This window comes from Lepus europaeus, chromosome 1, assembly GCF_033115175.1.
Source record: "Lepus europaeus isolate LE1 chromosome 1, mLepTim1.pri, whole genome shotgun sequence".
NCBI classification, from domain to species: Eukaryota; Metazoa; Chordata; class Mammalia; order Lagomorpha; family Leporidae; genus Lepus; species Lepus europaeus.
In genome coordinates, this window is record NC_084827.1 from 183,742,586 (window position 1) to 183,759,247 (window position 16,662).

The 16,662-nt window shown below is 57.6% G+C and overlaps 1 protein-coding gene across 2 annotated transcripts in view; it reads right to left on the reverse strand.

Annotated features, from left to right (window-relative positions):
• Positions 1–2,857: 2,857 nt before the first annotated feature.
• Positions 2,858–16,662, reverse strand: part of THAP4 (THAP domain containing 4) — a 45,973-nt gene continuing 32,168 nt past the window's right edge. For both annotated transcript variants that reach the window (XM_062194364.1, XM_062194373.1), the window contains 4 exons: positions 15,152–15,311; positions 12,467–12,576; positions 11,830–11,933; positions 2,858–3,084 (listed from right to left, as the gene is read on the reverse strand). In XM_062194364.1, the coding sequence (XP_062050348.1) occupies positions 2,965–3,084; positions 11,830–11,933; positions 12,467–12,576; positions 15,152–15,311 (494 nt within the window). In that variant the 3' untranslated portion in view covers positions 2,858–2,964. The remainder of the gene's footprint in view (positions 3,085–11,829; positions 11,934–12,466; positions 12,577–15,151; positions 15,312–16,662) is intronic.

Sequence of the window (16,662 nt, forward strand, 5' to 3'; positions counted from 1 at the left end):
CATAAAAAGATAGCAGGGGCTGGTGCTGGTGTAGTAGGTTAAGCCTCCATCTGCAGTGCCGGCATCCCATATGGGTGCCACTGCTAGTCCTGGCTCCTCTTCTGGTCCAGCTCTCTGCTGTGGCCTGGGAAAGCAGTGGAAGATGCCCAAGTGCTTGGGCCCCTGCTCCTGACTCCTGGCTTCAGATCAGCCCAGCTCCAGCCACTGTGGCCATTTGGGGAGTGAACTAGTGGATGGAAGATTCTCTCTGTAACGCTTTCAAATAAATAAGTCTTGGGGCTGGCGCTGTGGCTCAGCAGGATAAAACCATGGCCTGAAGCGCCAGCATCCCATATGGGTGCCGGTTCTAGTCCCAGCTGCTCCTCTTCCAATCCAGCTCTCTGCTGTGGCCTGAGATAGCAGTGGAAGATGGCCCAAATCGTTGGGCCCCTGCACCCATGTGGGAGATCCAGAAGCTCCTGGCTTCGGATCGGCACAGGTCCAGCCATTGCAGCCATCTGGGGAGTGAACCAGCAGATGGAAGACCTCTCTCTCTATCTCTCTGCCTCTCGTCTCTCTGTGTAACTCTGACTTTCAAATAAAATAAATCTTTAAAAAAAAATAAGTCTTAAATAAAAAATAAATAAAGATGGCAGGAACCCAAGGACTTGAGCCATCACCTGCTGCCTCCCACAGTGTGTACGACAAGGCGGACCAAGAGCAGAGCCAGTCCTTGAACCAGGCACTCTGATATCTGACATGGGGCTCCCAAGCAGCCTTATAAAATACACTTTTAAAAAATATTTATTTACACTATTTGAAAGGCAGAGTTAGAGAGAGACAACCACTCTTCCATTTGCTTGTCTATACCCCAGATGGCTGCAATGGCTGGGGCTGGGCCAGGCTGAAGCCTGGAGCCTGGAGCTTCTTCCGGGTCTCCCACATGAGTGCAGGAGCTCAAGCACTTGGGCCATCTTCTGCTGCTTTCCCAGACACATTAGCAGGGAACTGGATCAAATGTGGAGCAGCTGAGACTCGAACCGCTGCACTGATAGACACCAGCACTGCAGGCGGTGGCTTAAGTCACTGTGCCACAATGTCAGCCCCAAAAGTGGCATTTTAACCCGAGCCAAGCACTTGTCCCAAAAGCAACAGTTGTAACGAACTACGACTTAGTGCAAGAGACAAAATCAAAGAATGTATGCGGAGACATGAGTGTGGACCGAGACTTTCTTGTACCCACGCGGTTAGTGCTGAAGGGTCACAGCTTCGGTCCAGGGCGAGGTCTGGGAGCTCAGCTCCCGGCTAGACAGCAGCACCACAGGCTCCAGGCCCACAGCCAACACGGGACCCCCAAACACCTTCCTTCTGCAAGGCAGTGGCCGGCAGAGGTGACCGCAAGTACACGAAGCTCAGGAGAAGGGCGGGAGGGAGGCGTGGGGGGCTCTGTGTGCCGTGCCCTTGGCGGTGTTGCTGCCTCGCTGCTGTAACCTTACTTCAACAAGAGGAGATGTGGCCTGGCGAATGCAGGGGTGCCGAGTTCCAGCTCTGGACGCAGCCACAGTTGTGGGGCCAGCGCTGCAGCATGCCTGCAACGGCAGCCTCCTGTATGGGCGCTGGTGCTGGTCCCGGCTGCTCCACTTCCATCCAGCTCCCAGCTGTGGCCTGGGAAAACTGGAAGACAGCCCAAGTGCTTGCGCCCCTGCACCTGCGTGGGAGACCTGGATGAAGCTCCTGGCTTCGGTCTGGCCCAGCCCTGGCTGTTGCGGCCACTTGGGGGTGACCCAGGAGAGGGAAGATCTCTAACTCTGCCTTTCGAATAAAATAAGTCATTAACAGAAGTCGCTCTGCAGCCCGAGGGAGGGGTAGGGTCAGGCATTAGGGGCTAGGCTGCCACCATCCAAGCCGACTAATTTTAGCATCAACAAAGTGGGCCAGCACACGTGAGGCTCCCTGTGTGCTGAGCTGTGGAGAACTGAGCACGCCCACGCGTGGGTGAGCAACAGGACTCAGGTCCAGCTCGGGACAGCAGCAGCCTCAGCGAGGACGATGTGTCGATCCCGAGTGGGGGCATCCTCTAGGACGACAGGCATGGGGAGGCGAGGGGGCGTCGCCACACACAGCTGCTGAAAATCCACTCGGGCAAAGGCGTTCCTGACACCAGGCACACGTGAGGCCTGCATTCTACGCCTGTCCTGACAGTACCAGAACCATGTCTTAGTGACTTCTCGGCAGCTGGCTCCAAACCCCACCTTCATGCTGTACCCTGGGCGCTGCCCTCTCAGAGGCTGGCCAGCAGGTGGGAGGGGCGCGCTGGACACCTGGGCCCCCAGGACGGCCCAGGCACTTCCTCCCTGGTTCTGAGAAGCCGACCCCAGGGCCTGTGGTCCTGCAGCTCCCTTACTGGGGAGGTTACTGATACCGTGCAGGGAAAAAGAAGCCTTTGTTTTATTCTTGGATGCATGCCAAAGCATGTAGGGGCAGACGGGGGAAACCAGCCTGGGAGAGTGCGGGGCAGCGAGGCTGGGGGCAGGGACGACGCATGGTAAGAGACTCCGAGGCCACGGTGGCATCATGGCACAGCTGTAGCACAGGCCTCACGGGAGAGTGCTGAGCCTCAACCAGTTCTCTTGGGAATGCACTTGGTTCTGAAAGTAACAACGAATAACCACATCCCAGCCGGTCCACCTTTGTTCTTCACCTTAGGGTTGACCACGCCACTGCAGATGTGTGTGTTTTACATCTTGCCAAACCACAGGAACAGAGAGAAAGCATTGGCCCTTCTTAATTTCTTGGGAAAAGATTTGGGGAAAAAAATTAGGCAGCAGATGAAAAAAACGTAGGCTACACAAGTGATAATATTCAAAACCCTCAGCCATAAAAATAAAGGCCTTTTATTTGGTTTTCTACGCCACTACAGGAACATCTGGGCACCACTCAGGAGCCAGCAGCCCCCTCCTGAGGGCTCTGAAGCTCCACTCCAGGTCACGGGGTCACCTTCTTGTAGGTGACATGAAGATGCTGAGTCATAGGCTGTGTGGTGGTTGCCATGGAGACTGTCTGCTCAAGTTTGCCTTCAGAATTCAGCCTGAATTTCCGGGTAATCTGAACAGAACAAAACAAGCCACCTTAGTTTTAAAATCTTCAAAAGTTTCAACCAATGTCTGAGCAGCTGCCGGTGCCAGGCCTGCTTCATGGCTCTGCAGGTGGGCAGTTTCTCTCCGTGGATGATGGCAGTGGGCACAGAGCCACCCCACGGAGGGCAGGATCAAGGTGTCCTGGCCCCTGGGCCTGTGCCCCAGAGGGGAGCACCTCTGGTGCTTCCACAAATCACTCGGTGTTCTCAGAGACTTCCCTCTACTCACCCAGGCACACACCGCAGTGCAGCTCATGCCACAGTGTGACGGGCCCTTGCTGGCGAGGATGAGTGACAGCAAGTGCACAGCCTGAGGGCACAGGCCCGGGTGCCAGGACGTGTGCTGGGCAAAGGGCAGAGTGGGAGATACACCCACACAGGCCGCACTCCGATTCCAGCTTCCTGCTTGTGCACCAAGAGAGGTGGCAGATGACGGCTCGAGTACCTGGGTCCTTGCCACCATGTGGGAGATGCAGGTTAAGTTCCAGGCTCCTGGCTTCAGCTGGGCCCATCCCCAGCTGTTGCTGGCATTTGGGGAGTGTCTGTTTCTCAGTCTTTTTTTTTTTTTGACAGGCAGAGTGGACAGTGAGAGAGAGAGACAGAGAGAAAGGTCTTCCTTTTTGCTGTTGGTTCACCCTCCAATGGCTGCTGCGGACAGCGCATCTCGCTGATCCGAAGCCAGGAGCCAGGTGCTTCTCCTGGCCTCCCATGGGGTGCAGGGGCCAAGCACTTGGGCCATCCTCCACTGCCTTCCCGGGCCACAGCAGAGAGCTGGCCTGGAAGAGGAGCAACTGGGACAGAATCCGGCACCCCGACCGTGACTAGAACCCGGTGTGCTGGCGCCGCAAGGTGGAGGATTAGCCTGTTGAGTCACGGCGCCAGCCTGTTTCTCAATCTTTAAAACAAACGAAATGTGTATGTGTGCGCATGTGGTATGTGCACGCTGTGTGTGCACGTATGTGTACACTATGTGTGCATGTGGTGTGTGCACACTGTGTGCGTGTGCCGTGGCACAGTGGCTGAAGCGGCCACTCCACGGGATAGCGCTGCTGTGAGCACGCGGTGTGTGCGTGTACGTGTACACTGCGTGCATGTGTGTGTGCACGCTGTGTACGTGTGCGTGTACGTGTACACAGTGGCTGAAGCGGCCACTCCACGGGATAGCGCTGCTGTGAGCACACGGTGTGTGCGTGTACGTGTACACTGCGTGCATGTGTGTGTGCACGCTGTGTACGTGTGCTGTGTGCCGTGGCACAGTGGCTGAAGCGGCCACTCCACGGGATAGCGCTGCTGTGAGCACGCGGTGTGTGCGTGTACGTGTACACAGTGGCTGAAGCGGCCACTCCACGGGATAGCGCTGCTGTGAGCACAGGCTTCTCTGCTCTGACGCAGCTCCCTATTCATGCATCCTGCCAGGCAGGGGTGACGGCTCAGGTGCTTGGGCCCCAGCTACCCACAGGGGAGACCTGGCTCCTGGCTTTGGTCTGGCCTAGCCCCAGCTGTTCAAAGCATTTGGGAATGAACCAGTGAATATAACATTCCCCCTGCTCCCAGCCCCCACCGCCCCGGTTGCTCTGCCTTTCAAGTAGATAAAACACACTCTCCCTCTCTCTCTCCATATATATATATATATGTGTGTGTGTGTGTGTGTGTGTGTGTATGTATATGTATATATATGTAAACACATACATATTATATACACACATATACTGTTATATGTCGATTACATACACTGTTACACGTGTATCACACTACATATACGTACTACACACCCATACATGTATATCACACTACACACATATCACACTATGCACATCCACTACACCCACCCACACATATGTAGATCACACTATGCACACATCCACACACACACATATTACACTATACATAACCCCCCCCACGTGTATCACACTATACACCCCCACACACGTGTATATCACACTACACACATCTACTACCACAGACATTTTTAAGAACACTGAGCAGTGCTGGGGGCACCACGTCATAAGCCCTGGAAGGCGCAGTGGCTGCCCAGCCACGGGACAGGACTTCTGCCTCGGCCAGGCCAACTCCTCTGTGACTCACTAACCCTGCTGCTGAGAAAAACCCAGAGAAGCTGCATTTTTTGTTTTTTTGACAGGCAGAGTGGATAGTGAGAGAGAGAGACAGAGAGAAAGGTCTTCCTTTTTGCCGTTGGTTCACCCTCCAATGGCCGCTGTGGCCAGCACATCGCGCTGATCTGAAGCCAGGAGCCAGGTGCTTCTCCTGGTCTCCCATGCGGGTGCAGGGCCCAAGCACTTGGGCCATCCTCCACTGCACTCCTGGGCCACAGCAGAGAGCTGGCCTGGAAGAGGAGCAACCGGGACAGAATCCGGCATCCCAACAGGGACTAGAACCCGGGGTGCCGGCGCTGCCGGTGGAGGATTAGCCTAGTGAGCCATGGTGCCAGCCAAGAAGCTGGATTTTGAAAAGTCTATGTAAAGGTGTCAGAGCACCACTAAGCAAGGACCCGGGCCTCCAGAGAAAGGCTATCTCCCCAAGGAGGTTCAGGCCGGGAGTCCTCTCAGGGCACTCACCTGTCCGTGAGCCCGCCTGACAGCTGCTGAGGCTGACACCAGCTCTGAAGATCTAATGCTTGACCATGATTTCCCTTCCCAGTGGTTCTGCAGCCTGCAGCCTTATAGCCCTGCACCACACAGGCTTGTACAGGCCTCAGGGCCTCTCTCTCTGCAGTCTGTGACTACAGCCCTGAGCACGCTTGTACAGGCCTCGGGGCCTCTCTCTCTGCAGTCTGTGACTACAGCCCTGAGCACGCTTGTACAGGCCTTGGGGCCTCTCTCTCTGCAGTCTGTGACTACAGCCCTGAGCACGCTTGTACAGGCCTTGGGGCCTCTCTCTCTGCAGCCTGCAGCCTTATAGCCCTGCACCACACAGGCTTGTGCAGGCCTCAGGGCCTCTCTCTCTGCAGTCTGTGACTACAGCCCTGAGCACGCTTGTACAGGCCTCGGGGCCTCTCTCTCTGCAGCCTTATAGCCCTGCACCACACAGGCTTGTGCAGGCCTCAGGGCCTCTCTCTCTGCAGTCTGTGACTACAGCCCTGAGCACGCTTGTACAGGCCTCGGGGCCTCTCTCTCTGCAGTCTGTGACTACAGCCCTGCACACGCTTGTACAGGCCTCGGGGCCTCTCTCTCTGCAGCCTGCAGCCTTATAGCCCTGCACCACACAGGCTTGTACAGGCCTCAGGGCCTCTCTCTCTGCAGCCTTATAGCCCTGCACCACACAGGCTTGTGCAGGCCTCAGGGCCTCTCTCTCTGCAGTCTGTGACTACAGCCCTGAGCATGCTTGTACAGGCCTCGGGGCCTCTCTCTCTGCAGTCTGTGACTACAGCCCTGCACACGCTTGTACAGGCCTTGGGGCCTCTCTCTCTGCAGCCTGCAGCCTTATAGCCCTGCACCACACAGGCTTGTACAGGCCTCAGGGCCTCTCTCTCTGCAGTCTGTGACTACAGCCCTGCACACGCTTGTACAGGCCTCGGGGCCTCTCTCTACAGCCTGCAGCCTTATAGCCCTGCACCACACAGGCTTGTACAGGCCTCAGGGCCTCTCTCTCTGCTGTCTGTGACTACAGCCCTGCACACGCTTGTACAGGCCTCGGGGCCTCTCTCTCTGCAGCCTGCAGCCTTATAGCCCTGCACCACACAGGCTTGTACAGGCCTCAGGGCCTCTCTCTCTGCAGTCTGTGACTACAGCCCTGAGCACGCTTGTACAGGCCTCGGGGCCTCTCTCTCTGCAGTCTGTGACTACAGCCCTGCACCACACAGGCTTGTACAGGCCTCGGGGCCTCTCTCTCTGCAGTCTGTGACTACAGCCCTGCACACGCTTGTACAGGCCTTGGGGCCTCTTTCTCTGCAGTCTGTGACTACAGCCCTGCACACGCTTGTACAGGTCTCGGGGCCTCTCTCTGCAGTCTGTGACTACAGCCCTGCACCACACAGGCTTGTACAGGCCTCGGGGCCTCTCTCTGCAGTCTGTGACTACAGCCCTGCGCACGCTTGTACAGGCCTCGGGGCCTCTCTCTGCAGCCTGTGACTACAGCCCTGTGCACGCTTGTACAGGCCTCGGGGCCTCTCTCTGCAGCCTGTGACTACAGCCCTGCGCACGCTTGTACAGGCCTCAGGGCCTCTCTCTCTGCAGCCTGTGACTACAGCCCTGCGCACGCTTGTACAGGCCTCGGGGCCTCTCTCTGCAGTTGCCCACGTACAGCCGCATTTCCCACAGGGGCTTGCACTTGCCCAGTCTCAGTTCTGCCTCTGCTGGTGCCATCGATGCCCTGGACTGCAGTCCTGCTATGGAGGAAGTGGCACGGCAGCAGAAGCAGGCAGACGGGCCCGGGCAGACTCCATAATTGCCACACCTCCTTCACGGCCCTATTTCTCAGTCCCTGGGAAGAACACAGTGACAAGAAAACAGAGCTGGAGCCCGACCTTACACCACACAAAAACAGTCATGAACCTCAACGTGAAAGGGAAAACTACCCAGTGCTTAAGAGAATGCAGGTAAAACTCTCTGAAGACCAGGTCAGGCGAAAATGTAAGACAGGACACACAAAGTACCAAGCACAAAAGGAACTAAGACACACGCTGTGTGAGAATTGACCTGGCAATCCTGGTGGCAGCCGTCTCAGCCTGCGCCCCCAGGGCTCTCCTGCAGGCCAGGGCCTGGACCCCCCTCAGAAAGCAGGAAATGCAAGTCGCAAACAAGCTGTGGCAAGGTGGCCACTGCGTCAGTCACCAGCAGCGGGCACCGTGTGACACAGCCTGCAGCCACACCCTGGGCCCCTGACACGGGCAGCCCCCATCGCAGGTGTCACTGTGTGCACACAGCCCTTACAGAGGCTCTGTGCAGCCATACCGAACCACACCAGCTCAGAGGACGCACGGAGCTGAGGGCACGGGTGCCGACACAGCAGCAGTGGGAGTGCAGCCTGCACAGTTGTGCTCTGGGGACCACAGTGGGGGGCTGGTTTCTGCAGCGACGGGATTGTTCTGTCTTGACTGCGGTGGTCCAAGACCATGCACACTGACCCAAATGGTCACACTAACTGCCTGGGACAGCACCACATGGAACTGCATCGCACAGCACCACACGTGACTGCACCACATGTGTGACAGCACCACACGTGACTGCACCACAGGTGAATACACTCCACAGGACAGCACCACACGTGACTGCACCACACAGGACAGCACCACACGTGACTGCACTGCATAGGACAGCACCACACAGGACACTACTACACGTGACTGTACCACATGTGTGATAGCACATGTGACCGCACTGCACGGGACAGCACCACACGTGACTACACCACATGTGTGACAGTACCACATGTGACTACACCACATGTGTGACAGCACCACACGTGACCACACTGCAGCATGATTGGTTTTTAAATGCAAAGAAAAATTCCATTAAGCAAAGCAGTTGAGACGGCGCAGTCCTGGCAGTGGGACAGGCGCTGGGCCACTCGGAACAGCAGAGTGAGAGAAACTGCCCTGAAGGCAGGGTAAGGGGCAGAGGTGGGAGTCTGGGAGGGAGCAGGTGGAGGCAGCAGGCCACTTGCCTGGGAACAAGACAGCAGACACAGCACACACACAGCTCCAGGTGGACACACACACACACACACACAGCTCCAGGTGGACACACACACACACACAGCTCCAGGTGGACACACACACACACAGCTCCAGGTGGATACACACACACACACAGCTCCAGGTGGACACACACACACAGCTCCAGTGGACACAGCACACACACAGCTCCAGGTGGACACACACACACACACAGCTCCAGGTGGACACACACACACACACACAGCTCCAGGTGGACACACACACACAGCTCCAGTGGACATAGCACACACACAGCTCCAGGTGGACACACACACACAGCTCCAGTGGACATAGCACACACACAACTCCAGGTGGACACACACACACACACACACAGCTCCAGTGGACACAGCACACACACACACACACACAGCTCCAGAGCAACCAGGACAGCCAAAGGGAAAGTTTGAGGTGACACAGGAAAACTCCCTTCAAATTATAAATACCTGTTTTGGACCTGTTTTTTTTTGTTTTTTCCCCAGAAGGAAAAATAAGGCACAGGACAGACAGGGTCCGAGCAGTGGAAAAGGAGCCCAGTGTCTCACTGAGGGCAGTGTGGGCAGTGCAAGGAAGCGTCACAAATTTGGAGAAATGGAATTAAAAGTTTTATTTTAGGGGTGTGTGTACCTGAACTGTGTGTACACGAAGTGTGTGGGTATGTCGTGTGTGAAGTGTGGAGCTGGCATTGTAGTGTAGTGTGACGCCAGCATCCCATATGAGCGCCGGTTCAAGTCCTGGCTGCTCCACTTCCAATTCATCTCTCTGGCCTGGGAAGCAGTGGAAGATGGCCCAAGTGGGTGTCTCCCACGTGGGAGACCAAGAAGAAGTTCTTGGCTTTGATCTGGCCCAGTCCTGGCTGTTGTGGCCATCTGAGTAAAAAAGAAAGTTTGGGGTCTGGCGCTATAGCATAGCGGGTAAAGCCACCACCTGTGGCACTGGCATGCCGGCATCCCATATGGGCATTGGTTCGAGTCTCGGCTGCCCCACTTCCTATCCCGCTCTCTGCTATGGCCTGGGAAAGCAGTGAAAGATGGCCCAAGTCCTCGGGCCCCTGCACTTGCACAGGAGACCTGGAAGAAGCTCCCGGCTTCTGGCTTCAGATCGGCCCAGCTCCAGGCGTTGCGGCCATTTGGGGAGTGAACCAGCAGGTGGAAGACCTCTCTCTCTCTCTCTCTCTGCCTCTCTGTAACTCTGCCTTTCAAATAAATAAATAAATCTTTAAAAAAAAGTTTCATTTTGGTACAAGACATTTTAAGTTCACCCCATATTTTTGTGAAGCAGATTCTCAGTTAACGTCTTCCAGGCTCCTTGTAGCACACAAGCTCTGGAACTGACAGGTCAAGGAGGAAACCAGCGCAGGAGACAACGTGACCGTACCGCGGCGGGAGCTCCGTGCTCACGGGAAGGCTATTTTTTCCATGCTGTGCACTCGGCCCAGGGCCTCAGGGAATTCCCCCAGCTGTGCAGGGCCCCCTCCTGTCGCCCCTCGCACAGCCCCTGGCCTCCAGGTGCCACACTGTGTGATGTGCTTCCCACGGCCCTGTGCAGACTGTGCAGACGCCTGCTTGGTGCCGCACCCCAGGCCCCTCCACATCACCCTGCCCTCCCTCCTTGCGCAGAAGAGGCACTCTCTCACTGTTTAATTAACAAGAGCCAAAAGCTATTCTCCAGAAAACAAACAAAATCCACATAAAACCCTTGGCCAGGCGTGCTCAAGAAAAAGAAAACACGCACACACAAGCATCCAGCAAATACACATGACAGAACTGACAGGACGGCAGACAGAAAAAACTATGTCTACTACCTGTTCCAAAAATCTTGAAAATCTACAAGAAATAGATGTTCTCCCTAGGAAATGTGCATTTGCAGAGCTGGCATCCCACATGAGCGCAAGTTGGAGTTCCGGCTGCTCTACTTTCAATCCAGCTCCCTGCTAATGGCAGGGGAAAGCGGCGGAAGACGTGCTTGGACTCCTGCCACCCCTGTGGGAGACCCAGACAGAATTCCAGGCTTCTGGCTTTGGCCTGGCCCAGCCTGGACCCTTGTGGCCATTTGGGAAGTAAACCAGTAGATAGAAGGTCTCTCTCTGTCTCTGTCTTTCAAATACAATAAAACAAAAGATAAAAAGAATAAACAAGCTCTCTGCCGTGGCCAGGGAGTGCAGTGGAGGATGGCCCAAGTTCTTGGGCCCTGCACCCCATGGGAGACCAGGATAAGCACCTGGCTCCTGCCATCGGAACAGCGTGGTGCGCCGGCCGCAGCGCGCCTATCGCGGCAGCCATTGGAGGGTGAACCAACGGCAAAAAGGAAGACCTTTCTCTGTCTCCCTCTACTGTCCACTCTGCCTGTCAAAAGTAAATAAATAAATAAATAAACAAGAAAATTTGGAGAAAAGAATATGAAAACTTTCCTTTAGAAATCAAAATGTAACATCAACCTGAGACAATGAGAAGACTGTGTTACTGGTGAAGGAGTGGACAACCAGAGAGAGACTTCTGTGTTTATGTGGTGACACCCCAAACCTGTGGGCTCAGGCGGAATTCATGAAATGGCGTTGGGAACAAGGGCCACCTTCTGGAAAGTGAGACTGGCACCAGCCAGCTTCGAGACAGATTAAAGGTGTGGACATGGAGACCACGTTCTCACTGTGGAGGAGCCCACGGTGGACGCTGGGGATCAGAGACCCTGGGGAACTGCAGATGCCACACACAGGGGAGGCGCCCATGTTGCAGGGAGCAGACAGCAGATGGACGAGAGGAAAACACCCACCCTCAGACAGCCCACTGAGCACCCACAGCAAGACGTGGCCCAAGCACGAGCCATGGGCTCATCGCTCAGACAGCAGATTCGAAACAGACGAGACACCACCAGACTCCAAAGGCAGCTGCAGGCGACCCCACAGCTCCTGTCAGAACGGCACGCACCTCTGTCCTCACGGCCCCACTCACACAAGTGTTTGTGACAGGAAACCAGGGACTGGGGACCAAGTGGGCCACACGCACAGCTGGGACGACCCTCAGGGCTGGCAAGCTGGGCTCACCTGCTCCACGTGGGGCTCCTTGGCGAAGGAGATCCTGGCAATGGAGTGGGATGCGATGCACAGCTCCTGCCCGTTCACCTCGCCCTCCTCCACCTCCACGATGCCTGCAAGGGAGGCAGGGGCTCTGACTGTGACTCAGGCAACACGGACCCCAGCGACCGAGCTTGGCAGCCACGGCAGTCCGTGTCGCTCCATCCCGACGAGGGCTTCAGGACGGCAAGAGGACAACTCTTCTGACAGCTTGGGGAGGGGCACCCTCTTCAGAAGTGCCCTGGACCCTGCCTCCTACCTCCACCCACGAAGGGCCAGGGAGCTCCACCCCCAGGAGGTCCTGAATGCCCAGGAAGGTGGACTCTTGGCCAAGTGGACAAGGTGGCGGCCACACGCGCTGTTACTGAGTAACTTCCTGGTAAGAAACTGCTGGGGAGCGGTATGTTCTGGGAGGACTCCAGGACAGGCCAGGGCAGACCAGGGCAGACCCGTGCTCCCCTGTTACGTCTGCAGCAGCGGCACAGCTGTGAGGGGCCAGCGAAGCAGGCGGACAGCAAGCTGCTGCTGCCCCATCCCCACCAACATGTGACACGAGCAGGGACGCTGGGAGCCCCGAGGCAGCCCCTCCCTGCCCTCAGAGCAGTACCTGTGTTCTGTGCGCTGACGAAGGCCACCTTGTTGGTGTCGGGCTTGAGGCGGATGAAACCACACTCCCTGTGCATCGGCTTGCGCGTGTCGGGGTGGAAGGAGTTGAACCTGGACAGGATGCCGAGGAGGTGACGTGGGCGCCGTGCGTGCTGCGCGCTGGCTGCAGCCGCGGGGGCAGGGCTGCTCTGCTCCACCCAGGAGCCGCTCTTGCAGACCCCTGACCCGCAGGCCCCCTCCCCTTCCCATCGCTGCGGCTGCCTCACTCAATGTCAACGATTTCTTGGCTGAGGTGAGGAACTCTTTGTGCCCAGTGCTACACAGTCCTCAGCCCTGAGCACTCTGCGAACGGACACTGGCCGTGAAATCCCACTCCCACTTCCTCTCCGCAGCCCTGTGCTTGGGGAACCGGTCCGTATATATGCCAAGAAACACATCCACGTTCATTACTGCAGGTTCATGATGGAAATAAAAGGTACCTGCGTCCTGAACTCAGCAAACAAACCCACGACCTGCAAACTCACTCGCTGATCACTTCACCAGCCCAGCAGCCGCTATGGGGAATCTTTCTCTCAGAGAGGGCGGTAGCACATATTTCCCCTTTAACGTAACCCTAAAACGTGCTTCTTCTATCATAATGCAGTAACGCACATGAACACTCACACGACACTCTCCAAACCCAGCTCCTACTCTACTCTGCTTTGTTCTTCTTTGCCTGCTGGTCACAGACAACGTTTGACCCTCTCTCCCCCGCACCTCCCTCCCGGTTCAGAGAAGGCTGCACTCGCTGCCCTGTGGACCTGGCTCAGATGCTCTGGGGCACCTGGCTCAGAGGCCCTGGGGACCTGGCACAGACGCCCTGGGGTACCAGGCTCAGATGCCCTGGGGTCCTGGTACAGACGCCCTGGGGACCTGGCACAGATACCTGGGGACCTGGCTCAGAGGCCCTGGGGTCCTGGTACAGACGCCCTGGGGTACCTGGCTCAGAGGCCCTGGGGTACCTGGCAGAGACGCCCTGGGGACCTGGCACAGATACCTGGGGACCTGGCTCAGAGGCCCTGGGGTCCTGGTACAGACGCCCTAGGGTACCTGGCTCAGAGGCCCTGGGGTACCTGGCTCAGACGCCCTGGGGTACCTGGCTCAGAGGCCCTGGGGTACCTGGCAGAGACGCCCTGGGGTACCTGGCTCAGACGCCCTGGGGTCCTGGTACAGACGCCCTGGGTACCTGGCTCAGATGCTCTGGGGTACCTGGCTCAGATGCCCTGGGGTACCTGGCTCAGACGCCCTGGGGTCCTGGTACAGACGCCCTGGGGTACCTGGCACAGACGCCCAGGGGTACCTGGCACAGAGGCCCTGGGGTACCTGGCTCAGAGGCCCTGGGGTACCTGGCTCAGAGGCCCTGGGGACCTGGCTCAGACGCCCTGGGGTCCTGGTACAGACGCCCTGGGTACCTGGCTCAGACGCTCTGGGGTACCTGGCTCAGACGCCCTGGGGTACCTGGCACAGACGCCCTGGGGACCTGGCTCAGACGCCCTGGGGTACCTGGCTCAGACGCCCTGGGGTCCTGGCTCAGATGCCCTGGGGTACCTGGCACAGACGCCCTGGGGACCTGGCTCAGAGGCCCTGGGGTACCTGGCTCAGACGCTCTGGGGTACCTGGCTCAGACGCCCTGGGGTACCTGGCTCAGATGCCCTGGGGTACCTGGCTCAGACGCCCTGGGGTACCTGGCTCAGACGCCCTGGGGTCCTGGCTCAGATGCCCTGGGGTACCTGGCTCAGACGCCCTGGGGACCTCGTTCAGATGCCCTGGGGTACCTGGCACAGATGCCCTGGAGTACCTGGCACAGATGCCCTGGGGTACCTGGCTCAGAGGCCCTCGGGTCCTGGCTCAGATGCCCTGGGGTACCTGGCTCAGATGCTCTGGAGTACCTGGCTCATCTATATGCAGAGATTACTCTGTCCTTGTCTGTTTAAACAGGCTAGTAAGAAAGGCGTAATAATACTGTTAACAACAACAACGAGGTCTTCTACATCTAAAACTGTACAGGACCAAGTTCAGCTTGGGATCCTGCAGCTGCACCACCAGCTTGGCTGAGCGGGGCTCCTCACACACATCACTGGCACAGCAGACACAGGGGAGAACAGCTTTGCTTCTTACTTTACACACTCAGACTCCTTCGTTGTTCAGACTTGTAAACAGTGTGTTTGCTCCTAGAAGCAAAGCGCACAGCTCTCAAGCCTCGAGTGGCCCTGGTGCAGCGCTAGCCTCCCTGCCTGGGGTGGGGGGGGCGGGGACGGGGACGCTCTGCTGCTCCTGAGACTGAGAACCCAGCCTGGCGGCCGTCTGCAAACTCAGGCAGCTCAGGGAGAAAGCCACGCCCTCTTGTGTCACACTGGGGCAGTGGTTGTCCACGGAGGGACCCGGCGTGAGAGCAGGGCCTTCACGGAACACAGGTGCTTGTTTTTATACCTGTGTTAACAAACCTGTAATCTTGTGGTCTGCCTAGCATGACCAAAAGTGGACAGAACCCGAAAGAGCCATTTTACCAACTGTGGGCCTTGGATGCTGGCTCAGGGAAGGACACAGATGGACACAGATGGACAGGCTCCTCTGCACTTTCCTGCCTGGCGTTTGCCCTTGGTCAATCTGGAAGGCTCTCAGGGACCCAGGCGCAGCAGGAACTTACGAGAAGTTCAGCATGGGCTGGCCCACGTGGGAGATGTGCACCTCCTCCAGGTACTGGAAAGGCGGCAGCGTCGGGAAGGTCCCGGCCCCCGGGGGGTCCGACAGCCACGTGCCCAGCATCCAGGACAGCGGCTCCACCACTGGATTCATCTTGGGAGGCTCTGGGGACAAAAGGAGAAGAGTCAGGGCCGCTCTTGACGGGGTCTCATGAGCTTCAAGCCCACTCTGCAGGGAAGTTCGCCTCAGGCAGCCACGGCGTGCCCTGCAGGACCTGCACAGTGGGAAGGAACAGGCTGACCACCAGCAAATGTCCTGCTGTGAGGTCCATTTCCAGAGCTCTGCAGTTCCAATGAAGACACAGAACCAAGAGGGCCCTAGGGGGCAAGAGGAAGGGGAGAGACCTTGCCATGCCGAGCTAGGCTGCCCAGGTGTGGGCTCTGGCGATGGAGATGAGAGAAGACTCCAGGCAGGTAATGGTGAGGACAGGTAGGAGCTGGGTGCAAACTGCTGGCTCTGGTCTCTTTGAGACGTGACCTACAGGGCTGGCTCTCTCATCCCACCAGGTGTGGGGATGACACTGGAGGCCTGGGACTCCAAGGTCCTGAGGGGGAAGGGATGCAGCCAGTGGACAGTGGGCACAGCAGGCAGGATTGGGACATGTGGCTGACTTGGCTTCCCAGGGTGAGCCCGTGTGACCCCCATCAGCTGGAGAACTGGGCACTAGAGGAGAGGCTGTGCAGGGTCCATGGCAAGGCGTGCAGCAAGGGTGCTGGGAAAGGCAGTCGGCCTCCCAGAGGCAGCCGAGACTGCCCCTGACCACAGCCCGCCTCCCACGCCTGACACCTCACGTCCAGGTGCTTTATCCCTGAAGAATGGACAATGACACCAAAGAGGAGCAGCAGGGAGGGGAGCGCACAGGCCCCACCTATTTGCTGGCTTCACCTGCCAACCCCAAATGGCACGCCCACCAGCTGCCGGGAGGGCAGATGCACTGGCTGGGGCAGGAGTCCTCAGGACCAACTCCGCCTCCTGTGGACAGCCTGGGACCCCACACTGGAAGCCGCTGGGAAAGGACATGGGGAGGAAAGAAGTTAAAGGGCTGAGGCGAGCCCTGGGCACTGCTGAGGACAGGGAGAGAGACGGGCGTGGACACCCATCCCCTCCCCGCCTGGCCCACCCTGGCAATCTTTCCTTTTCCAGCTGCCTGTGAGGAGCTGGAGCAGATGACCAGAGTCAGGGTTCTGGTTACGATCTCTGATGCTGACTGCCCACGGTGATGGCCAACTCCCTCCACCCACGGCTTCCTCCCTGTGCCAGACAGCAGCAGCTAAGAATACAGACACCCTGCCACCCTGTGGGGCATGCGTCCCAGTGAGGGAGCACAGGGTGGCAGAAGCAGAGTCCACAGTGTAGGTGGGGATGAGCCGAGAGACATTTTCAGAACCTCCTTAAAAGGGCCAGGGTTGTGGCGTAGCGGGTAAAGCCGCTGCTGTTATCCCATATGGGCACTGG